We start from the raw sequence: 25,899 nt of genomic DNA, 5'->3' as shown, positions 1-25,899 counted from the left end.
TTTAGATGTTCAGTAGGAACCAATGGGCTTGAACTACAGACAGTGCAGAGAAATAAAGTCAGAATTTAATGAAGTCATAAAGTATTGAAAAACAGACTTAACACATTGTTGCTTTTGCTCTTTTCATCGGATTTGTTGACAACAAGAACATTTAGAATATTAAGAGGAAATTGCAATTTGCCGTTTGATGTGAGCAGAACTGACAAAATGAAGACAGACAGACAGAGACAAAGCTGCTTACCTTCTTGGCTCCGGTAAGAGCAGCTTTTGTCAGCTTCCTGTAGCAATATTTAGCATAGCTGCTAATGGCCACTCCTGGAGCAACAGGGAAAAGACATTTACATCATTAGACAATTTCTTATTGTGAATTATTTTGCATACACATACTGGTTCACTAGAAAGAATTTCATTCAGTTCAAGAAGCTGGAATTTGTGAATAAAGGACAAGCTCAGAGGTGAAGCAGCCTGCACACTTCAGCAGAGGAACAGAGTCAATGCAGAGGCAGAGCTAGAGGGGTGGCCGGGGTAGCACCGGCAACCTCTGGAACCTGACTGACCACCTCAGGTGCCACCCCAGCTGATTGACAGGTCACTGCATGTCTCGTTGAAAGCAGCACGATTTTGAAAACATGAACGAGGAAGCCAGGCAGAACGTCACTGGCACACATGCATGGATAGAGAGGAGCTGCTCCTCTGGACATCATTCTAAAATAAGTTTTAAAGTGATCTCTGGATGAGTCTTTGTTTTAAACTATTACTACTGCTCTGTATACTGGGAGAAGAGATTTTGGCCCAACTGCAAATGGCTAATTTGAAAGATAGCAGCTAGCTGCTAGTCTAACCTAATGTTAGCCTGAAGCTATGCAGCCATAGATATGTTAGAACTATGCAGCAGCACTAGATTAAGATTATCCTAATCTAGTGATTGATGAAGAGGAGCACCATTGGGTCAACAGAGGCAGCCACATAGTTGCCGTGCAGGTAACTGAACTAGGCCTATAGACTACATAAGTCATGGAAACCAGTATTCTGTGCCGAACTCTATTTAACAATCACAGCATATTCTACATCGGAGAAAGCGAGGAGAAAAAAAAAAGTGTGAGCAGGTGGGATCTGTCAATTGTGCATCTCTAACGCTCAATGTGTTTGACTTGAGAGTCTGCAAAGATAGTTGTATGTAGACAATATATATTCATAATAGGTTAGGCCACTTCCACAAATATAATAAATACATCATAGGCTAATTATTTTTAATAGTTGTTTGAAGAGCAGGGAAAATAAATCGGTCTACAAATGGCAAGTCAGGGACAAAAAGGTTGAGTTATGGCAAACAAAAATAATTTTAAGGCTGGCCTCATGAAACTTATCAAGTAGGCATGTTACCTGGGTAATAGGTTATAATGTCACTGTATTTTCCTTTTTTAGTCCTATAGTAGATGGACCCCCTGGTACAGGCTTGCCCACCCTCTGGCCACCCCCTGTATAAAAGTCTAGTTCCACCACTGGGTCAATGACCAAGAGGGTTTTTCATGAAGCCAGTTTAAAAATTAATCCAGATTTATTTCATCAAATCAGCCTGATTGTCTGGGTATTCCAAAAATTCCACAAAGCAGCATGAAAAATGTTAATGATGTGTTATCATGGAAATGTAGGCATGCTGAATAGCCCTCGCCTCTGAGTTGCCCTCTGACATTAGGTTGTTACTACTGCCTACTTAAAAAGTAGAGCTCAGTCTGTATCCACACATGCAGCATCTCATTGGCTGAGTATATGAATATTATATAAATTAATATATCACTTTGGGAGATTTGGCGTCATTGTGTAAGTAAGAATAAATACAGTTTCTTGAGAGCTTGAAAGTTAATTCCTGAACTTGGAATAGTGCTGACAAGATCAATTAAGGTCAATTTATTATTAAAATGAAACAGCCATATTGTTAAAACTTCAGTATTTCTGAACAAATGTAAACTGTTTGTATAAAGAGGGAAGCAAAGTCTGATTTCGGATTCATTCTGTGCCAACACTGGTCCAGCTGATCAGAGTCATCTGTTATTCATTCTGTCCACCTGTAGGGGGAAGCAGAGCACCAGTACAGCTGTACTCTGCCTAACAGTGACACATTTAAACTGCACTGTTGATGTCTTTTCACTGTGTCTCCTGCTCATGGGCAGTATTTGTGGGATGGTATTATGTCACTGACATGTTGTTTGTCAATACAGATCTTTCTACAGCTACTGATGTTCTGTAGATTTGGGTTTGCAGGTAAATGATTTTCTGTTTGAAATATATTAGTATAGTATTAATATAGTATTCGCTGGTCTGAAGACATTTGTTGGATTGTGTATCTGTATCATTTTCCATCTTATCTGTCTTTTATTTTATCCTGGAGTTTCACAAAGACTGTCCTCAGTGCATCCTCTGAGGTTTATCCTCTGGGAAGCATGAACATCCACAACAACAACATAAGTTTTTAGACACAGTGTCATGGACCAAACTGCTGATCAAAGGGAAATTTTGGTTAGGAACCATCCTCTAGAGACCATGACTACATAAAATTAACGTCATAACAATGAGAGACAGCAGTTACCACAAAAGCAGTGGATGGTCAGACAGACAGAAGTACTGAGATCACCACTGTCATTAAAAGCTACGTCTCCATAACCCTGTATCACTGACAGTGAATGGAGTGTGCATGTGCCTGTGTGTTGCTCCCTCACCTTTGGTGTCGTTGAGAGGGTCCATGTGTCGATAGATGTAGCCCTCTAGGTAGGTGTGAAAGCGGGGTGTGGGGGGAAAGAAGGCCAAGCAGATGGCCATCAGCTCCCAGCCTCGCTCCAGGCTGTCATAGCGGAAATTCTCTGTAGTTTGACGGCACAGCTGGATGTAGAGCTCATCACGCAGACCCTGGTTGCTCCACCCACGCACCACCACCTGACAGAGACAGGCAGACAGGTGAGTTACGCTGTATAGCATTCCTTCTGTCCATGACTGTGTCTTTGTGAATGAAAATTCATGACTGCAGTTGTTGATGAAACTTCATGATCATTTCGGAGGCTGTTGTTGTTGGCCACTGGGGGACAGAAAAACGTCTAAACAAGATGACAAACAGCCACCACCATGTGACCTACTTTGACAGCAGCCCTCATCAGTATGTTCACACTAGCAATGGCTCAGATAATTATGTGAGGTGTTGCTCACAGTGACAAACCCACACAGAACTGTGGCACTTTTATCCTGTATCCTGAATGCACTGCAACTTAAGAAAACACATGCAAATAGACAAAACACAACCAAATTAAGAAAACACGCATGCACAGCGTTTACAAAACACGCCACAAATGCAGAAACGTGCTGCAAATATACAACACAGCAACACAAGTGTTTCCAGAGGTCACTGAAATGTTGGACACGATTTGTTCCCGATTCTGCCACCAGAATTGTTGAAATGTCGACAGGCTATATCTCCAGGTATAGTTGACAGATGCCTAATATTGTAATGATAAAGTGATCATCTCAGCTTCAATGTTTAGTTACACACCGAAACAGTATCATGTTTTTTAAGGGGGGATTTTTTACCTGTATGTTGCCCCCCACCACCACCTCTCTGGGACTGTGTGTAACATATAGAGCTGATTTGTTTTGGAAAAACATCCAAGGTTGATGCTCTACACTCTCTCACCAAGTCACGCAGTCATTATTATTTTTCAGGCATTGAATTACAAATGAAGCTGCTTTAGTGACTCTGGCCACAAGATGCCGCTGTGCAACCTGTGCATGCCAATTCAGAGAGTTCCATTGTGTCCTCTTAGACTATTCATAGTGCATCAAGGAGAAGTGTCTAAACTCCCACACAAAACATATCAGTGAGATGACACAACTCACTGGTGGATTGAATACAGGAAACCTTGTGCATTTGGTCACTCCTACATTCATTCATAACAAGCTCCAGTCTGCCACCACTCATGTACCTGGTTATTAACGCTGGGATTATTTCCTTAAATTGCTTGAAATTTACTTTAAGCTCTTTCAGCCACCATATGTTTTAGTTTCACTGCCCACAACTTAACTGTTTTTGTTCAGTCTCACCGTTCTCATCAACCTGGTTTCCAGCTGCAGCAGGCAGCTATTTCGAGTGAAAAAATAAAAACTCTGATTATCTTTCCATATGCTATGTGCACAGACAGCAAACAAAAGCACACAAAGTTATTCACTAGCTGGTCAACATAGTTGAGCATTTAGCAGCTAAAGAGCCACATATTTTTGGTACAGGCCAACGGTGAGTGAAAATTGGACCTACATTCATCAGGTGTACACAAACATCACTCCAGATGAATGACAATGTTGCTCTGTGTCTGCTGGATTTGTAAATAGGCAAGTGTCCACTAACACGTTCACCATATCAACTGATGAGGTGATAATGTGTCAGCGCTGTGCACACTGTGAACAAGGACACAGCTTCACAGCGTGAAGCCTCCTGCACACTTCAACAGTCCTGCAGAGAGGTGTCAGGTGATCATTCACACACTGGATTACACTTCTGTACAGATTCCAAGTTATTTCCTAATGATGGTGTTGCGACAATGAAGGTTTGGAGTCCTAATGCCTGAAAATGAAGAGTCATGTTCAGACCAAGGACACCATGGAAAAGTAAAATCACTACCAACAGATCAAGGTGAGACATGAAGGAGTTAGTTAAAGTAATGGCTTCTTTGCATGAGTGAATGAGTTTGAGGAGGGGAGACCTCCAGGTTAGATCCTCCCTAGCCAGGACAGAGCAGTGGTTCAGGCTGTCCACAGACCTCCAGAGCCACAAAGAGGGGGTCGGCCTTGGAGCGACGGTCTCCCATGTAGGTCTGGATGAGCTTAAAGATGTCCACTGCTTCCCTCTTCACAGTGCGGTCTGAGGTCACAATCATGGGCTTCTTGATGGGCTCACTGCTCCAGGCCAACATGTTGGCAATGGACACCTTTCTTCTAAACAGACCCTGAGTAAATAAACAAGGCAAGGAGAGAAACACAAGAGGAAACACAACAGAGGCGGTTAGAAGAGAGGCAACTGCCATTTCATCTCCCTCGTAACACTGCTTGGATTTCCTCATGCTAATAAATGGAATCCAAAACACAGACTGCAATATGTACAGTTGGAGTGCACAGTGAAAGAAGTGCACAAGCAGATTTGATAGCAAAGGATGCACAAAAAAACATCAATGTCATATGAGCAACTCAAACTGAAAAGAAAACCGAAAACAACTAATTAACCTTAAGCTTGTTTGAGCACAATAACACGATTATGAAAGTAGAAAAGTGTGAGACAATCCTTTTATTCCCAGGCCGAAACTTTTGAAACATCTTTTTTCTATTTTCATCTGCAACCAAAAGTCCACTATTAACATTGAACATCCTGTGGTGTGTTGTGTCTTTCCATAAGCAGAATAACCAGAACCTTCTGAAAATACATAAACATTTGATTCTGATGGAAATACTGTGCATACATGTGTAGAATTTAGGTTAATCAAGAAAATTCCAGTTACAAAATGTTTTTGTTAGAATTCTGAAAGTGTAACAAATAATAAAAGCTCATTACAGAACAGTAACACAAGTAATCAGTGAACTCTTCAAGGGGTATGGTAAAACTGCAGGGACTATGGATCTATAGCCAATAAATAACACAGGCAAAGAATCACACCATGCCACTAACTCATCATTACCTCATATTCCCACTACAGGAGAATGGGACACAACCATACAATTTACATGTTGCATGGATCACCATAGCAACACATAATGAGGGTTTACTACCAAGCATGACAGTTCCTTTTGCTTGTAAGGACCAGGATGATTGTTATGCAGACTCACAGCAAAGTACAAAGATGGCTTCACACCTGGCCTCACTCAAAAAGTGGGCAGAGTGCTGTTGTCAAACATCTCAAGTTTGCAATTTAGCAACGAGAAATAGGACTATAGAGCATGGATAACTCATGATGGTCAGCAATCTCCCCTTTAACAAGCGTAATAGGATCCCAAAATGGAGAATGAATTCAAGCCCTCCACTGGATACTGACTTCAGAGAATTGTTAAGAGCCCAAATTACCCTCTTCAAAGAAACCAATTTACCCGCAGCCCGTTCAATGGCTTCAATGGAAGCCATGGAAGCTTTCCTAAGAGGACATATCTCCAACATGCCCCCTTTAAGAAAAAAACAAATGAGACCAAATAAACCGAATTAGAAAAGCAGCAGAGAATACAAAATGCAACACCTGTCAATGTACCCTCCCTAACCTGTCTCAAACAGGAATTACACTCTATCATCACCGAGAAAGCTGAGTTTGCCCTACGGGGGGGGGGGGGGGGGCGGCAAAGCAGGTAGAATGCTGGCTACATACATAGATAAAACAGAGGGATACTATGACTACTAAACCAGTAACGAGAGATCAGGGGAGTCTGTCAACCAGTTCTATAGACAGCAATGCAGAATTTAGACATTTTCATTCAGACCTGTATACCACTGAATTACAGGCAAACAGTGAAGATACCAGATCCTTCCTTAGCAGCCTGAACCTCTGAAGAACATCACATCTCATTAAAGTAACAAGGACTTTTCCAGACATTCCAATACATACGATCAAACATGAGCATTTGTCTGATCCTTTATCAGCTCAGCCACTGAACGATCAGTGTGGGTGAGGGAGCGACATGAGCACGAATAAAACTTTTGTCTTTCTCATAGCTGATAAATACAATTTATCCATGTGTTTTTGTTAGCTCATGGATTGCTGTTAGCTAACACCAGCTTAACTGCCAGCGTTGTAACTAAATTAAGTTAAACTAACTTCTTCTTCTGGGATTTTTTTTAGTTACCAAACAGCTTCAGGTGCTCTATCACCTCCCTCTGGGCCTGATTTACATGCAACCTGAGAAAACCAAGACACATTGCAATCATATTTGAGATAGGGTCCACAGAGAAGCACATATGTGGCTGAGTGTAGGCATATGTTTCGAAATGGCCGAAGTTACATTTTTGACAGCTTTTACATTTTTGAGAAGAGTGAAAGATGGAGTTGTCACTCTGCTTGCCTATGATTTCGAGTTCATCACCCCTTCACTGTGCCAGCATCTGATGTGGACAGCGCTGAACAAAATAAGGGCATTGCCAAGCTAATTACAATATTGCTGCATATAGCAAGAAAGAAAAAACTTTGGAGAAATTAGCTTATACTTTACATGACAGTATGAAGGGGTTCATCAAGGTATGGCAACCAGTCATTAACACACTGGATCCCTCGGGGCTTGACGTCCTCCTCCTAATTAACAAACTATGGCTGTAGTATATTTATGGTAGCAGGGTAGGAGTATGTAAATGCATAATTGGTATGTAAGGGTATTTTACATGAACATGCCACATAATTTCTGATGTTGTTTTTCAATGTCAAGAATGAGTTCTCGAGCTCTGCTTGTGTATTATTTTCTCAGTAGTTAAACCTGATTAGTGATCAGCTGATTGATATTTAACAGGCCTTTGCAGTGGCCCCCCATGTAAGAGATCAACAGTAGCATTTTAATCAGTGTTTAACAGACTGTTCTGTTTGACATTACATATAAAAATAGGTTAATAAATGGTATATGACAAACGAGCTAAAATGTTGAACCTCAAGTGAAATGACATGACCATGTCTTTCACCACAGTACACTTACACACAACACTAAACTATTTTAAGACCAACATTGTTCCACAAAAATAATTAAGACAGAAATACCAACAAAATCAAATGGAATCACAAATGGAACGAGGCAGGTACACTGTGATGTGGGTGATGTCATGCAAATTCATTCAAAGTGAAATACACAGCAGTACCTGTGTGTGTTTGTTGAAGTGCTTGGATGCCCAGTTCTCGATGTCGGTCTCTGAGGAGGGCTTTCTCAGGGTGAATTCTGGGAAAATGCCACAGCTGGCGCTCGGCATCATATTCCTGGCATTTCTACTGGCCTCAAATTGGGCGCACGCTCCAAGGTCCTCCGACTAACAGGTGAGGAAACAGAGAGAGGAGGAAAGACAGAGAGGGAGAGAGGACACGGGAAATGTCATTCATCTACTGCTGTAGAGCATTTAGAGCATTATCTGGAGAGCTGAAAGTTTCTTTGGTACTCAGAGGGAGCTGACTGGGATTAATACTGACGTGTTAATACGTCAATATCCACAAGGTTATTTCAGTGTAACAAAGAGTCCATTTATTCCTCAGTACCATGATTGAAATAACACTTGAAAGTAACAGCTGTGGATCAACAAAAAAATAATGCAAGAAAAGTTATTCAAAGACAGCCATGGACATCACAGCTACAAGAGCCTTTCATGGTGTCATCCTTCTTGCAGCGACTGCAAGATAAATACTGCATGGAGAAAGTAGGCTAAACATGAAGGAAGTAAACGTGAAGTATAATGTTTACCATGGAGACTGTGAATCACTTTTGGTAGCACTTCAGTGGAGACTTGTGGAGATATACTGTAGATGTCAACTGATTTTGCATATTTTGAAAAATAAAGACAGACAGGCTTCTGAATTGACCATAGGTTGCAGTGAGGCAATCATGGCTAAACGCTCTGTTCTGTTCCCTTAGGGGTCTTTGCGGCTGCTCTCCCTGCTTATGGCCCTTCCATGCAGGCACATCGAAGAGCAGAGTGTGGCTCTCTTGGCTTCAGAAAGGGCAGAGAGGTCCCAGAACGGAGTCATACCACCAAATGTAATGTATGCTATATTCAGGTGACTGTAAACTGATGAAAACACAGCTGCAAGTATTATGTTACAATTTTTTTTCTAAAAAACTGATTTAGACAAAACTCAGAATGTCAGAAAATCTTTTGATACTCCAGGGGGCGTGGCTTAGAGTGATAGATTTGTCTGAACCCACAGAACCACAGAATCCAGGAAAAAAGTGTTTTGTTTCTCAGACTTATGGTCCAAATGTTACAAGCCAAAATGCAAAGTTTGCTGTTACAGTGCCACTATCTACTTATCCACTATCAGTTTTTTCTTTTTTGTGTGAGTAATGGGTTGAATTTCCAACCTAGTTTGGGAACTGTAGATGTTACTGTTTCTGAGACCCAGATACTTTTAGGGCACAAAAAGAGGAAGAGTTACAGCTGCTTCTCAGCAGTGAGATATGAAGATAAACCATGTCGGTAATGAAACCAGCCAAGCAGTTTTGGTGCATAAACACAACCAAAGTGCAACCATTTCCCATTGTTAACCATGCGCTTATTATTGTTCTCAGCATGCCTTATTTTGAAAGTCTAACTGGAAGCTGCTAACTGGATGATGTATATTTATTACTGCTAACTTGACAGCACTAACTGGACAATAAAAGGCCTTAAAAAGTGACACCAAGGGGTCCTGAGCAAGTGTCCTTATGTGAGTTTGGAGTGAGGATATGTTGTCAATGTACACCCGTATATCACAGTGTTAACAGATTTGCCTTTGTTCAAGCCTTAGTTTTTACTTAGCATTGAATGCTTCAAAATCAACTAATGTTTTCAACTCTGATGGCAGGGAATTCCAAATCTGTGGGCCTTTAACTGAAGATGAGGGCTGGCAGAATGTTGTTTTGGATTTTGCTGATTTGCAGTCTCCACAAACTGCTCCCCTCATAGCAGCTCCATTATTGTTATATTTTAAGATCATTTCACTGACTAGTTCTGGGGCAAGGCCATTCAAATACTTAAAAGTCAATTTTTAAAATGAGAAATTTATAAAATTGTTGAAGCTTTGTTGAAGTCATTTCTGTTGGATATCTTGGTCAAAACCCCAATTGTTTTGAATGCAGAACTGGTTTCTTTCATGAAAATTAATCAACTGCTCTGAATTTCCCTTGGGACAAGAAACATGACTAGTCAGATAGTCAGATGCTTTTAAACTTTCAGAAATTACAATTCAAGTTGTCATAAACTGGAATTATCTTAAATGTGGACACAGAGTCCCAGCATGCCGCAGTACCTGTGAGGGGTGGAGGTAAGGCTCAGGGGAGGCCAGGTTGGTCTGAACAGAGAGGCTTTTCTCCAGTAGGGCCTGGGGGAAGCCAAGCCGATCAAAGTTGCTGCGTTTCCAGTGGTGGCCATCGCTCTGTGCCAGTGCCTCATCCTCACTGAATGCCCTCACCACTGGTCCTGGTAATGGCAGAGGCACTGCCCCGTCACTCTCATAGCCATCTTTGGAACCACCACCCTGGGCCACCCCCCCTCCCTGGCCTGAGTCCCAACTGCTCCTCTGTTTCATCACCTGCTGGGCCTCCCATGCAAGTCTGGCCTGGGCCAGCATTGCCTCAGAAGCTGTGCCTGCCAGCTCTCCCTCCAGCCTCCCGCAGCGTGCCAGCTCCTGGGGGAGGGACGGCTTGCGGCTCTTGCGTTTGCGGTTACCTCCGGGAGAGAAAGCACCGGGACCACCTGTAGAGGATGACGAAAGGGAATGGGTCTGGCTGGACGTCCAGGATATGGAGTCCTCATAAAGCAACCTCTGGTCTCCTTCTCCACCCTCCCCACTGTAGTCCAGCAGTAGGCGGGGGTCCCTGATCAAAGACTGGCTATGCTGCAGAGTATAGGACCCCCCATATGAGCCACCATATCCCCCTGTAGTGCCGTAACGAAGCAAGCGGTCAGCAGTCTTGAAGCGAGGGCTCGAAGAGGACTGCTCCACGTACACCAGCTGCTTGACGTACTCCTTCCCCACAGGACTATACTCCAGACTCTGGGTCTTTTCTGGACACTTCTGCCTGGTCAGAACCAGCTGGCCGTAGGGCGACTGGCCCTGCTTGGGGGAGTGATAGAGGGGGGCTGAAGACTTGCGTGCAGGTGACTTGCCGGTGCCGTAAAGGGAGGAGGAGTCAGAGAGGTGCATATCAGTGGGAGGCTCCTCATAGATGGGAGGGGGCTGATACTCTGAAGGTGGCTCCTCGTACAGTGGGGGTTCATACGCATAGCGTGGCGAGGGAGGCTGGGAATCAGCTGAGGAGCGGCGGTGGGTGGTCGTGCCACCTAACTCAGCCCTCTTCAGGAAGGGAGACTGACGGCGGTCGGCGTAGATAATGGGGGAACCGTCCGGTTCTGAAGGTGGGTTTCCCCCAGAGGAACGGCGGGTTCGTGAGGTTGTGCCCCCTCCACATGGAGGACCAGGGGTGGGGGGGTCACAGGGGGAGAAACCATTTCCCTGGTGGGCCAAGAAGCTGGGCTCTCTGTCTGTCACCTTGATCAGCATTCGCTCCTTCGTACCAGTGTTCCACCTGAAGGGAGAAGTTCTGAGAGAAGAGATAAGATGAGAAGAGAGGGGAGGAGGACAGAGGAGAGGACAAGAGAAGAGAAATGGAAGGGAAGAAAGATTTAATTAAGGGTCAGAGGGCAGAGTGATAAAGAGCTGTCTGTCACATTCACTCTACAGGGCTTGGTAATACTTCGAAGAAGCTGTATTTCCTACATGTTCTTCTTCCACCTCATATCCTTGGTGTCAACTGTAATTATCATCTAGATTGCTTAAACTTTTTGCCAGAATATCACGCTGTGAACAACTGAAACAATGAATGTTTATGAGGTGACTGTGTGAAAGTCTGCTCTGTTACTATGGGGCTAGAACAGTGACTGTAAGTTCCTACAATGAAAATAAAAAGTCGTGTTGGCACTGAAAGAAGTACTGGTATTGAAAAATGATCAGAACTGAGTAAAGCCAGCCGGTGTCTGGATTTTGATGCTTGTCTATTCATGCAGTTACATTATGGATGCTTGGAGCTTGCCTAAAAGGATGAAGAAAGACTTGCAGAAATCATTTCCCATCTTTTATTTACCACTATGACTATGACTTTCACCAGTTCATCTGGAACTCCCAAACTGCAAATAGGTCTGTTTCTTTCTGCCTAACATTAACTAATGTTAGCTCTAATAGCTGACATTAGCGATGATAGCCAACATTAGCTAAGGTTAGTGCTTGTTCCAGCAGACCTCAGCCAGACTAGCATTAATGTTAGTTAAAAAACTTCAACCCAGCTCAGTTCTATGCGTAAAAAGAACAGCAGAGTGACTAGACATGTGGTTTTGGAGTTTCAGATGAACTAGTGGGAACCAATGCTGTATGCTAGTTGTGAGCCCGAGGCTTTGGAGCAGACCTTGGGTCCACAGGAGTGACGTTTTCTCATTAGTATGCAGATATGAAAATCACACTATTTTGTGTGACACTTTTCAGTTTCACTGGTTTTCAGTTTCCACTTTCTGTGAGAGAAAACAGTGCCAACACAACTGTTTCCAGTACAAGTGTTTCAAAGATGATGTTTCCATTTTTCAATTTAAAGTAACTGCTTTTGCTCCATACCAGGGCCCCATTTGTACAATTGATTATGTAGAGACAACAAAGTCACAGGTTTTCCAAAAACTCAATTTAGTAGTGACAATGAACATTTCATTTTCAAACTGAAAAATAATGTACAACTTCACACACTAATTTGACATTAAAAATGCAAACAGGACTTATTTTCAAATTCTGGAAATTGACTGTAATCAAAGAACATTTTTTCAAACATGAAAATGTTAAATAAGTTCCAGTGCTATTTACAATCTGCTTTAATCCATCATGGTTCACTAGAAGCAAAGTACTGCAGGACGTTTTAGTGACAGTCTGCCACAAATAAAATCCACCAAGCAGCAGCCTCTGGCAACAACAGACCTTTACTTAATCATTCACATTCACTCAGATATTCCTCTCAGTGAGAGGGCCCTCACATTCTGCTTGTTTGTCAGACAACAAGTAGGAGGGGGAGGGGGAGTGGTGTGGGATGAGGAACAAAAGGTGAACTGGGCGAGAGGGAGTGAAGTGTGACATCGATTACAGCACTGGCCACCCTCTGTTTCCAAATGCTTCCGCACATTGATCCCCAGGGCCAGTGCTCAGTGGCAGAATGAGTGTTTGTCTACTTGTGGATGTACTTGTGAATATGCATTTATTTGAGAGAGGGTAACAAAGAGGGCAGGATTAAGCATTACAGGGTTGCCCTGGCATCTATCACAGCATGCTCTAGACTCTAACCCACTTTCTTTCTTCCTCACTTCATCCACCTCTCTGCTTTCCAGCTTCTCTTTCTCCATCATGTGTCTACCCACCTTTTATCTGCCAGCCTTTTCTGTCTCCCAGTCCTAACTGCACAGTGACCATTTTCTTTCTGTCTTTATTCTTAAATTATTCATGATCACTTGACCTTCGAATGAATTTATACATTCATTGACTTTTCCAATCTGTCTCCATCTGTCTCCCTCACTGCAGCGTCAACCTGCTGATCCTTCATCTTCATCTCCTTTTTCTTCGACTAGAAACTGATATCTGTTGTTTGGTCAGCTGCCTCAAATTGAGATGTTTCACCAGGTACCAACAAATCTCACTCTGTATCTGATAGTGACCAGAAGCATGTGAGTGTTGATTGTGCCTATATATTAAAACTCAGCAGAGAGCACAACCGCAGTCACTTATTTCCACACCAGGACTGGCCACATTTCTCTTTCATTTCTATCTATTCTATTTCAATTCGAAAAAGAAACTGTTAGCTACTTTTATTCTCTTAATTCTTTCACAGGCAGCATATGTATGTGGAATGATTAACCAAAGTTACACTTTGATATGTAGCTCTGTTTTTGAAAAAGAAGCTGTGAATTTCCCAATGCTGGTAAAATGTATTCATTCCTATGGAAAACCATCCCATTTCCCATTACTGTCAAATAACTTGTGAGGTCATAAACTTTATCAGTCATGCTTTCGAAAAATAGTCTATCAAAAATGTATATACTTTAAATATAGTAAAAATATAAGGATGGTCCTGTGCAAAAATGTACAAATTCAAATACACCATCTGTCAGAATACCAAGTATGCAGGTATAATACATGTTTGGGCTCAAAAGTACTGCACACTGGTTCTAAATTCTGATGCAAAAATGTGTGTGCATAAATTTCACAGTGCACACCAAATCACAGGCAAAACTGTCCACTACTTATTGTTGTATTTAATTTTCTTTTGGCTTATGGCAACTGGTTATAGATGTAGTCTTCAAACTCTAGAAGTGATATATTTGACTTTTCATGATTCTTAATCAAGGAAAAGAAAGGTTTGGATTGGCCCAGTGTTGGCAAGGCAACGAGAGAATGGTGAGTTTGGGTGACCGGCAGTGTGACAGAAGATTGATCAGAATGTTTTTATTTGTTTACCGAGACACTGGACTAATTCCTGCCCCGGCCACTCACCTCTAGCTGACATCTATTGTTAATACAGAAACTTCAGCCTGTGGTGATGGCTCAGACAATTCACCACATAAGATGTAGACAAGTAGACTGAGAAATGATGACAAACGACCCTACTGCCTCGATACTGTAATGTTATTAAATGGACAAGGATTTGATTGATCAAACAAATGATCAATTCTGACCACAGAAGTTTGAAGAAACAGCAAGTTATATCTTTGTTGCATGGCTTTAATCAGAACCCCTTGAATTTCAGAGCCCAACCAAGGTAGAGACAATTCAAGACCAAGAACCAAACAACACAAAACACTGCCCAATCAATATTCTTCATGCTGTTGCAGTCCAGCATTCAGGCTTGATCAAATTATTTCATAATAATATGTGTTGTAATAGTAATGTACGTCAGATACATCTCCACACGTTTGTGCATGAAGCTAAACATCAAAAATGAGATTGTTTTCTAATTACAGGCAAAGACACATTACTTACCTGCACTTGTACATGACAGTACAGAACAGTGCAGGTGATAGAATTTTGTATTGCTAAAGGGACCCCTACTTGAGTAGCACAGTCCAGCTTTTCGTGCAAGAAACAATAGAAACGATAGGATTTACTACTTGCTTAGTTAATTTAATAACAATATCTCTAAGGACGATGTTCTTTCAAGGTGTGGAGATCTGCAGTCTCCCCTCCTTTTTCCTCTCTGTGCTCCAGTGTTTCCCCTTCCTGGTGTCTCCTGTTTGTCTCTCCCTTTCTGTCTAGTCTGGGCAGGCCACAGCCCTGAGGAAAGGTCATGGGTTCCCTGCTCTCTCATCCAGGACAATGATATGGTGAAAGAATTTCACCGAGCCCGCCAGGGGGCTCCCATTAAGGAGGTAAGTTACTGTGGAGGTCTGCAGTCTCCCCTCCTTTTCCTCCTCTATGCTCAAGAGTTTCCCCTTCCTGGTGTCTCCTGTCTGTCTCTCCCCTGTCTGTCTAGTCTGTGTCTATGTACCTCCTCCTGAACTTCACGCAATCATCAATCAAGACCCACCTGCTCACTCAGTATATAAGCACCTGGATTACTACCAGCATTCATCATATCGTTCGCTTGCTGTGTGGTAACGACCAGACCTGAAGCTCATGTTAAGTACCCTTTCTGTTTTTGTCTCATCTACCTTCAGTATACTTAATCAGTTGTGTTTTCCCTGTTATGCTCAGGTGTCTTGCCCACACCTGCTTTGTCCATGGCCTGTCTGTCTGCTCTCACAGAAGAGCTTGGATCAGTCAGTTTTCTCTAAACCAGGACTTGGACCTGTCTACCTACTCTCGCCAAGGGACTGGATCCGTCTACCAGCTACCAGCATCTATCAGCTCAGTATAAGGACTTGACTTTGCTGAACTCAGTCATTACCTTTTATTCATTGAAATACTTAAACTGTTTTCCTGCCTCCTGCCTCATTTGTCTGAGCCTGGCACTTTGGGTCCTATAAATTTAGTCAAAACCTAACACACTGAAACTGAATAAAAAGTCTGTCATATTTTATTCACAAATAATGAAAAAGAACAAGTGCTCAGACAGCATTTAAATAATTTTGTATGTTGTTACTTGTAGTGATGAAACAAGACAAGTTAAACCGAGTGTCTCAACAAATGCAGCTCCAGTCTGAGTCAGCATTTCAATCAATTTCTGCAGATCAAAGACAAATACAATGAAATATGAATGTTATGAAGACACAGAAGGAGAAAAAACAAATGCTAAATAATATCCCCATCTCTTTGGTTATCTGTTGCAACTTACATAACACATCAAATCTCACTGAGACCACAAAATAATGGAAGGCAAGATTACACTATCTGATATTCAATACATCACTTGTGGTTGTCCTAACGTGGTGGCACACCATAGGTGACCTCCTTGTAGTCTGATGAATAATTGTGAAAAGCGAAGTGAGTTGTCAGATAAATGTGATTTTAAACCATGACAGAACAGTGTTAGTGAGAACAATGTAACTTGTTCCATGTAATAGAATGTGGTGATCAAAGCTGCACTGAGATATACGTGCAACAATATTGAAACTGAGTTTGAAGCAAGTAATAAATTATTTTCCACTTTTGTCAAAGTGGTTTCTATGCTGTGAAACTTTGTGATGCAGACTGACGTTCATACAGGTTATTGGATGAAAGGTGATCTATGAGCTGTGCTTGTAGACCTACTCATAATAATGATAATAAAATTGTGAGAACAAGAGTGATGGCTCAGAGGATGTCACTGGTGATGATACTGCTGTACCAACACAAAACTGCATGGGGCAGCTAAGCTAAATTGAGGTGGTTTCATTTAAAACATAAAACCACTGGGAAGCACAGTATGAAAGCCGTGAAGGGAAAAATGAAGGATGCGCCACTGAATTATGAGCAGCCACCACCAGAAATCATCCCTCAGCTCCTCGCAATCAGCTTTCAAGGCCAGGTAAGCTGTGGCAACTCCACTGATTCACTGACTTGCAGTTTATGTATGATTACAATTATGTTAGTCTAGCCTGTCACAAATGTTTGTTTATTTCATGCTACAGTATATTCCATTTTGAAAATACACTGAAAATACTAACTATAATACAAAAAGCTGTACAACATCATTGCCCCCTTCTAATCATTTTGTCATCTGCAGCTTGCCACAGAATGTGAAAAGCATTTACATGTGGTCCAGACAACACAGTTGCCAGTGCTCCTGTGTGGGGGTGTGTGGGTGTCTGTATGTGTGTGTGTGTGTGTGAGAGACTGAGAGAGTTGGTAAACACTTGACATATGACCAGATCCAATAAGGGATGTTTGAGACCAGATCTACCAGCCATCTGGACTGACAGCCTGCAGCTGTGGCACAAGGCCTCTCACCGCAAGCAAGCACACACACACACACACACACACACACACACACACACACACACACCATACATGATACATTACATATGGACACACACATGCAAGATCAAAGAGTTGAAGACAAAAGTAGCTTCAAGGCCAGTTTCTTGGACCATCCATGAATAATTCCTTCTCACAGTGAAAAGATGCAGAGAGGACAAGAGCTCAGTGCAGGAGGTGGAAATGCCAATCTTTAATTTTTGTGCTTTTGGACCTAGAGCTGGATGTAAGTTTTAGCCTTGTTCACTAACCATACCAATGGCGGAGCTAGGGAGTGGCTAAAGTCTCAACACTGGCAGTGTTGCCAATGGTTTTAACAGTTTCACAAATGGAGGGATTGTAGTGAAGGACAGGTTTGAGTATGCTTGGCCTAAAATAGCTATTGGCTTTTCATATGGCTGGCCTCCTGCTGTGTAGTACAATAAGCTTTCCTTAAAGTGATAAAACAGCCTCACTGTGTATGTTTTTACTGAAAAAAATAGCAACTGGCATTAATATCGCTAACAAATACGCTGCATTTTCTGTGGTTGGTTCACAATAAAATCTAACCTGTGTTATGCAAAATGAAATGCTTTTAATGTGAAGGAACAGCAAGGAAATGTTCAGTTGGCATTTGCAGTTCACACTCGAGCATTAACAGCTCCAATATCTTTACCAAACAGTGTCCACTCTAAACCGTGAGATCTGTTGGTAAAGTGTCAACAACAGTGTTAAAGTGACAGGACTTTGTACTACAGGTGCTAAGCACACAATTGAAGTAAAGCAGTCACTGGCAGTGAAAAGTTTAGATCTCAGGCTACCTCTCACAGTGCTCTTACAGACATATATAGGAATATCTGTAGAAAAAAGGTAGAGCCACTGCAGTAAAATATGTATGTACGGTACCAGAAAGTATAGTATAGGTATGGCAGTAGTATAAAGTAATATAGAGTGTTGAATGACATCCATGTATCAGTGTGGTGCAAATAAAGTGTCACAGAAACAAGCTTCAGAGCTTAAGAGTTCAACAGTCTTATGGTGCAGGATGAAGTTGTCCCTGAGCCTGGTGGTGTGGGGTCTCTGATGATCCACTTCCTGCACAGCTAGGTGCTGAGGTCTTCCATGGATGGAAGCACCATCTGCGTGATGTGCTAAACAATTTTCACCACTCTCTCTGGAGTCTTATAGTTGAGGGTGATTCAACTGTCATATCAGAAGATGGAGGGTGTTGTTCTGGCACCAACATGTCAGGACTCTGACCTCTGTGTGCAGCGAGTCATGACAAATTGAAACAACATGACCTTGCCAACACAGCCCCTTGTACTGTTTTTGCTCTGTTTTAACACAGGGCAGGTTTTTGGTCTAACACAGGAGAAGATGTGTTGAGAAAAGGTGGTCTTGAACACTCCAGGTTGATGTCGTCAGGGAGGAGGTAAGCCTGTACCCTTTACTGAGTCCAACAGCCAATGTAAATTAGGTTATATAACTCTGCTGAGTAACAACAACTGCAAAAACAGTGGGCAGGCAACAATAGTAAGAGATGAACATGAAGTGTCCCTCCACAGGAAGGTCTCAGCTATGCTGAAAAACTGCTCCCCCAGATGAATGATCTCACACTGCATAAGAGAAGGAAAAACATACAGACTACAAGTGACTAAACCACTTTTCATTTATCCATGTCTCTCCTTCCTGATCACTGTTCTTTCCATCCTCTGCCTATTTCTCTGCATCTGTCCCTCCCTCCCTCACTCCTTTAATAGGATGCTTGGTGTGTGGGGGAGGTAGAGTTGTGTAGAGGTCAATAGCTCCCATCTGACACAGAGGAAGCTGTGTGGTCCATGACAAACTGCCTCACCTGCTCTCCTTAACAGCATTCGCTTTTTCCAGAGACCGTCTTCAGCCTGACACTGAGCCTTCGCACTAAATAAACTGCTAACTGCTATAACTACAGGCTGATGGAGAACCAGAAAGACAGCAGAATGTCTTGCCATTTGATTCAACTGTTAATATTCACATGAACCAACTGACATCATCATCATTTGGTGGTATTATTATACTGGACTGTTATCATACCAAAACTTTCCATATGTAGCAGGTAAGTAAGTGTCACCTGCAGCTACTGTGTGTGCAGGTGTTTCTAATGCAGTTTTTCAGGGGTGGGGATACTTGTGCCGAGCTGAACCACAAGCAACTGCAATCACTCAAATGTGCTGGCACAGTGCAAATGTTTTCAATAGGACATCACAGCATGGTAAAAAGAGTTGATGATGTTTTGAAGATGTGCTATGTCTCACAAACAAACCACAGTAAGAGTCTTCTACCGGCAGCTCTTCATCTAAGAGCTCACTGTGACTGTTTCTTCTTACTCCTGCAAATACATTAAAATGATCCACTAACCAAATACTGCTACTTGTGTAGATTCATTTCGATTTCAGAAAAGAATCACGAAAAAAGCTCTCCTAACCTTATTTCCAAAACCTCCTTCACAACAATAACCTCCTGCTGGTTTGCCTATGACAAGAAAGCTTTTAATGTGAAGTAGCAGCAGGAAATGTTTGCATCAACAGTAACTTAACGCAGTTCTGAAACATGCAGAACAGTAAAAAGTAAAATAAGGATGCCTGTGAGTATGTGTGTAAGGCTACCATGGAAGATGCAGCCACATAAACTATGTGGATAGTAAAACAGTAAACATAAGTAAACACAATTAAAACAAACAAAAATAATACCAATGTGAGTTAAAAAACATTAACAAAATAAAATAATTAAGACCAACAACCAAGCAGTAAAAATTGTAAGACCTTAAATCAAACGATTAAAAAGTGAGAATAATAGAAGATTAAATAAAAATAGTAAAGACTAATGAGGCTATTGAAGGGCACAGCTAAAAAGGAATGTTTTCAGTTAAGTTTTGAGAGACAATAGAGCACATCATGACTGGGTAGGGTGTTCCAGCACCGTAGGGCATAGAAGCTAAAGGCAGTTTCATGGTGTTCCAGATGAACTGAGAGGTCTAGCTGGTTCATAGCTCAAAAGTAAGTCAAAGAGATATTGGGGTTCCAGACCATGTAGGGCCTTAAAAATGAGCATTAGAATTGTAAAATAAATTCTAAATTTTACTGGAAGCCAGTGTAATGACCGCAGCACCAAGTGTTATATGGGCATATTTTCTTTTTCAGCTGCATTGTTGAGCAGCTGCAGTCACTCAAGATGCTGTTTGGATATTACTGTGAGCAGCACATTACAGTAGTTTTTCACGGTCTACCTGGGATAAAAAGCTCCTTTCCTATGCAATCATTTTATATTTTAATTATGAAATCCAGTTGTAACTATGTTATTAATTTAGCTTTGGAAAGTGACTACTCGACTACTAGATTACTAGACATCCATATCCTATTAATATTCTTGATACATTCTGACACTGCTTCAACAGGGCTCAGATTGGTGAGGGACATGGGAATATATAATGGAACGTCATGAGCATAATTATGGTGATGCACATTGTGTTAAGATGGGTAAAATTTCCAAGACAAACACTAAAATCACTTCCTTGGAGGTATGATAAGTTAGGCCAACCCACCTCTCAAGCCTCCACATTAAAATATAATGATCAATACAAAGACATAAACTCCACTTTTTATTCTTAGGTCATTAATAACCTTGGTCAAAGCTGTTTCTGTACTGTGGTTGAGGCAAAAGCCGGTGAAGATGTTTATGTTTATGTTTATTTTCTTGGTTGCTTGGTGGTCGATTGGCGGCTTGTGGACGATTTTGCTCAGTAAAGGGAGGTTAGAGGTTGGTCTACATTTACTGATAATAGATGGGTCTAGAGTGGTCTTCTTTAAAAGTGCTTTCACAATTGAAGATTTGATTGAGCTAGGAAAAATACCTGAATTTAAAGAGGTGTTTACAATGTGGCACGGTGGCACGGTGGCAACACTGTTGCCTCACAGCAAGAAGGTCCCTGGTTTGATTCTCGCTGCGGGGCACCGGGGGTGTGTCCTCCACCATGCCTTCGGTGCCTGCTGCTTGAGGAAAAAACGGCCTTTCTGTGTGGAGTTTTGCATGTTCTCCCCGTGTTCACCTGGGGTGACCAATGGTGACAACGAGCTGGGTCCCCGGGCGCCGGTCTGGCTGCCCACCGCTCCTGGTCTGTCGCAAAGGAAGGACGACCAAGATGGGTGAAATGCGGAAGACAAATTTCACCTTCATGTGCAGTGTCCTGCATGTGCATGATGTGTGACAATAAAAGGGAATGTCTCCCCCCGATTCTTCTTCTTCTTAAAATAACTTTAGATAACAGATTAATGGACTCCAAATCACCGTCCCAAGATCATCAGCACTCAGTGGCGTAAAATTTGCTAAAACAGCAGTAAATTGAGAGGGAGACAGGATAGGAGGAGCATGGGTGATTATAGGAATGCGAATGGGAATATTAATAATGTGAGAATTTACCCTGATAGTCATTATTTTGTTGTGAAAGAAGTGTGCAAAATCCCCACACTGATTGGTGGAAGAGTTATTGAGTTGTTATCCATCGAATAAAAGAGAATTATTGAATTGTGTATTACTGTTTATTATTTCTTAAAATATTCCACCCTCACTTTTCTAATTTCTGAGATGTACCTCTAAATATCAAGATGCTCTAGAAGCTGGGTTTTACACCATTTATGTCCACCCCTTCTGCAGTCCCATTTTTACTTATTAATTTCATTTTCACTGGAGCAATATCATCTAAAGCTAGTCTAGTGGTGATTAGAGTTGATTAAAGACAAGGTGTCATATCAGACCTTACACTGTGCCAGCCTCAAACTGTCAGTGGATAACAAACTTCCAGACAGACAGGAAGCAGCAGGTGAGGCTGGGGAAAATCACATCCAGGACCTGGACTGTCAGCACATGAGCCCCCTAGGGATGTGTGGTCTCTCCTGCTCTTCTCCGTCGACACCAATGGCTGTAACTCAGGAGTCACGTCTGTTAAAGTCCTGAAGCTTGCAGATGACAACGGTCATCTGCCTCATCTGAGACGGTGACGAGTCTGCATACAGACGGGATGTCGAACAGCTGGTCCTCTGGTGCAATCAGAACAACCTGGAGCTGAACTGTGTAGATGACAGTGGACTTCAAGAGAAGCCCCTCAATGCTGCCCCCAATTACCATCCTCAAAAACATTTTTTCCACTGTGGGAAATCTTCAAGTCTCTGGGATTCACTATCTGTCAGGACCTAAGGTAGACATCAATGGACTGCAATAGACTATAAGGACCACTGAGAAAATCATTGGTGCCAACCTGCCCTCCATTCAGGACTTACACACCTCCAGACTGAGGAAATGGGCAACAACTTGTTCCAAACCTTTCCCCTCTGGTAGGTGCTACAGATCACTGAACGCCAAAACAACCAGACAAAAAACAGTTTCTTCCCACAAGCCATCACCCAATGAACAGTATTACCAACCCTCTGAGTGCTGTGTTTAATGTTTAAACTGTCAAGTTTAAACACTGCACTCAGAGTCAAATTCCTTGTATGTGCACACATATGCAGGGACACTGGGTGATTAAAATCATCCAGAGGTCATCAAATTCATTAAATTAAATTCATCAATAGGTCATTAAATTCAGTTATTTGTTTTTTGTCGGTCAATACACTATGATTAATAAGGCAGGAGTTGAAATAAGGAGTACTTGAAAAAAGAGTGAGTTCAAGTGAGTTGCCTGCATAAAAACACATCAGAGAGGAGGTATTGCTACACCTCCACCTCTGCTGTCAGGTTTAAAAACATTTAAAAGGTTCAAATTTGGCAGTGATGACTCTGTTAGTGTAAAAGTTCCACTAGAGTCCAGCCAAGTTTCAGTTAAAAACAGTATGTACAGTGTATGATCTGTAATTAGATCACTAACCAGCACGCCATTGCATCTTTTATTTTAATCAAAGACCTCACATTTAATAAGGCAAGTTTAAAGCTCAGTAGCTGAGGCTGCAGTCTGTGAGAGAGAGGCATTAATCTGAGTCTGATTTTGATGGTTGGCTGACCTGTGAACAGTTCTCTGTGTAATAAAATGGGATTGCCTATCTGCAACAACTTCAATAAGCATGATGGGATGGGATATGGACACAGTCTGTTGGTCAACTGGTACAACCCATACTCCCAGTATATCATAGGATTTGTCAGCGGGTGGAGGACAAATGGAGGACAATGTTTTAGATCTCTCTCTTGTACAAGTCCTTTTGGAGTTCAGAAATAGTTGAAATTATTAACAACCCAATTCTAGTGGCTATACAAAAGTTGAGATGACTGATAATTTCACAACCGTTCCTCTGAGGAGGAATGGGGCCTGTCAGAATACAGAGCCTTCCAAGCCTCAAGGGGTTACCCAGAAAAGGGTGAGATCTGGAAAAGTTGGCAAAGGGCACTGAGCACTTTCTCCCCTGTGGCACAGCCCTCCAGTCATACATGGTGGAATTTGAGAGAAGCAGGATATTGTCTGTCTTATTATTATGTTCTCAATAGACAGCATCTTAAATTGATGCTGGAGCTCTTGGACAGAGATGCCATGGGCCCAACATATCCTTAGCTTCTCTGGGAATTACACCGGCAAGCAGGTAAGCAACCAGGGATAGACAGGAGTAAAATCCAAAATGCTAAACCTGCTTAAAATCCTAAGTGAAAAGTGACTGGCTAGCCAAGCAACTAAAAAACAAACCTAGGCAAGCTAGTGGCAGTCAAGAGTCTTAACAGTCTGGTTAAAAGATCTTTTTAGGCTTGATCTTTGAGGCACTCATTAAACATACAACAAAAACAGAATAAAATCAGATTCAAGACAGGGAATTAAAATTAAGAAAATCACTAAAATAACCCATATGATGATGATGAGTGGAGGAACAGAGAGGCTCCAACATAGAATTCAACATAGAAATATATAGACGAAGTAACACTTCTGTGTCAACAAAAATGGAACATTACAAACATCATAAAGGTAGAATTCATGGTGATATTATACGGTTTACTGTTTTCCAGAGCAAACATCTTGGTAAGTAGTGACCTGAATGCCTTGAAATTTGGATATTCATACTCCCCAGAGGTTTTGATTTTGAATGTTTCTGGGGACTTCTTCCCTTTTCTCTAGCACCACAATCAGGCCAAAACTTCACAAGAAACATTCAAATCTAACGGCAGGATTGCTGTGCCATTTACTGAACACATTCATGCTCCCCAGTGGATGAACCCTCTCCACAACTTGTAAGACGACAAATTTCAAAATAGTCACTATGTTAATTCATACAACACTTCCATATTACGGGGTGAACACTGCAGTATCTTGGGGCTGTCAGCAATTCATTATTATTGTTAATAAAATGGTACTATTGGCCTGACAAATCTGTGTGTCGCTATACATGCTCCTCTCCTTCAGCTACATACAGAGTCTGGAACTGTCTCTAAGAGCAGTGATTCTCTGTTCCTCTGAGTGTACACAATATGAATAACAGGCTAGAACACAGCTAGAGTACTCGCACACCGTGTACTGTGTTTGTGTGTGTGTGTGTGTGTGTGTGTGTGTGTGTGTGTGTGTCCTCTTGCTGAAGTTAAAAAGACATTTACAGGACACTGTGACCCCAGCCAGGCATATCCACCAATCACAGCAGACTGCAGCAGATTACAGCAAACCAGCAACCGAGACTGGTTAGACAGAGCAGGAGACAGGAAGAGAAGGTGACAGGAAGTTGAGGGTGAGTGAGAGAGAGGTAGAGACAGAGAGAGATAACGTGAGTGTAAAAAGAGGTGAGAGGCTATGAAGGTGAGAGAGGTAAGAAATTAATGGACAGTGATAGAAACCAAAAAGAGGGGATAGGGTGATAAGACAGAAAGGGGTAAAGGAAAGTGTGAAGAGGAATGACAGGATGGGAACACACTCTTGTTCCTCCCCCTTTTGACTGTTCCAGTGAAAGTTCCCTGCTCTGTTTAGTGACTATAGAATGGGACCAGGATCAATAGATAGTGTATTACAGTGACTGTACATATAGTTTACTATTTAAAGTTAAACAAAAGGCATGTAGTGTTAGGTCACTATTTCGTGAGGTGTTATGATCATTTATTATCACATAGGCTTAAATACGAGGCTTTTCCCCAGTGCATTACAACCACTGGGCCTAAGCATCAGAGAACTGTTTTTTTATTGTAGCCTATTTTTAGGATGTTTTTTAAACAACTGTAGGGCAGCTCAGTTGGAAAAATAAGTATAATGGTTGGAAAGCTCACTAGCGACATGTGTTGGTTAAAGCGTGAACACACTATATGTAAAAATGATGAAGCGCAGCCAGCGAGCGCCCCATCCTCGGTTTGAGCAAGAACAGCAAGATAACGTTAATGCTACTGCAAGTAGTAACCAAGAGACTGGATAGCTGGGCAGCTAATGAGCCCAGTCACACCAATTTAACTGTAAGTCAAGGTTTTGAAGCTGAAGTGGGAAGACAAAAGACATTAACAATAATACAAGCATGATTTGGGTTTGGCTGGCTGGCTATGTAGCTATATTGGGTGTTTGTTTTTTTTTTTTTTATTGAAACACAACTTTTCGTCATGTCAAAGCACTTGTCGGTGTCTTTTTTTGTGAACCGCCCAGTCACAGCCTGGATGGGGCAGGGAGATTTAAAAAAGGTTGATGTGCGCCAGTAAATGTTCGAAATGTTGAACTTTGCATGAATGGTTAGTAAGACTGACAAAGTAGTACTTTGCATTTACAAATCAGACACTAACCACCTTTCTAGAG

The 25,899-nt window shown here is 41.9% G+C and overlaps 1 protein-coding gene across 1 annotated transcript in view; it reads right to left on the bottom strand.

The window, feature by feature from the left end:
* arhgap39 (Rho GTPase activating protein 39) overlaps window positions 1–25,899 on the bottom strand; it is a 106,696-nt gene that overhangs the window by 7,951 nt on the left and 72,846 nt on the right. Inside the window, exons 3-7 of the mRNA XM_076722961.1 lie at window positions 9,987–11,280; window positions 7,853–8,017; window positions 4,800–4,985; window positions 2,718–2,931; window positions 242–315 (exon numbers count right to left, since the gene is read on the bottom strand). Coding sequence (XP_076579076.1) covers window positions 242–315; window positions 2,718–2,931; window positions 4,800–4,985; window positions 7,853–8,017; window positions 9,987–11,280 — 1,933 coding nt within the window. The remainder of the gene's footprint in view (window positions 1–241; window positions 316–2,717; window positions 2,932–4,799; window positions 4,986–7,852; window positions 8,018–9,986; window positions 11,281–25,899) is intronic.

Source organism: Chaetodon auriga, chromosome 3 (assembly GCF_051107435.1).
Source record: "Chaetodon auriga isolate fChaAug3 chromosome 3, fChaAug3.hap1, whole genome shotgun sequence".
NCBI classification, from domain to species: Eukaryota; Metazoa; Chordata; class Actinopteri; order Chaetodontiformes; family Chaetodontidae; genus Chaetodon; species Chaetodon auriga.
This window is presented reverse-complemented; position numbering and strand designations above follow the sequence as displayed.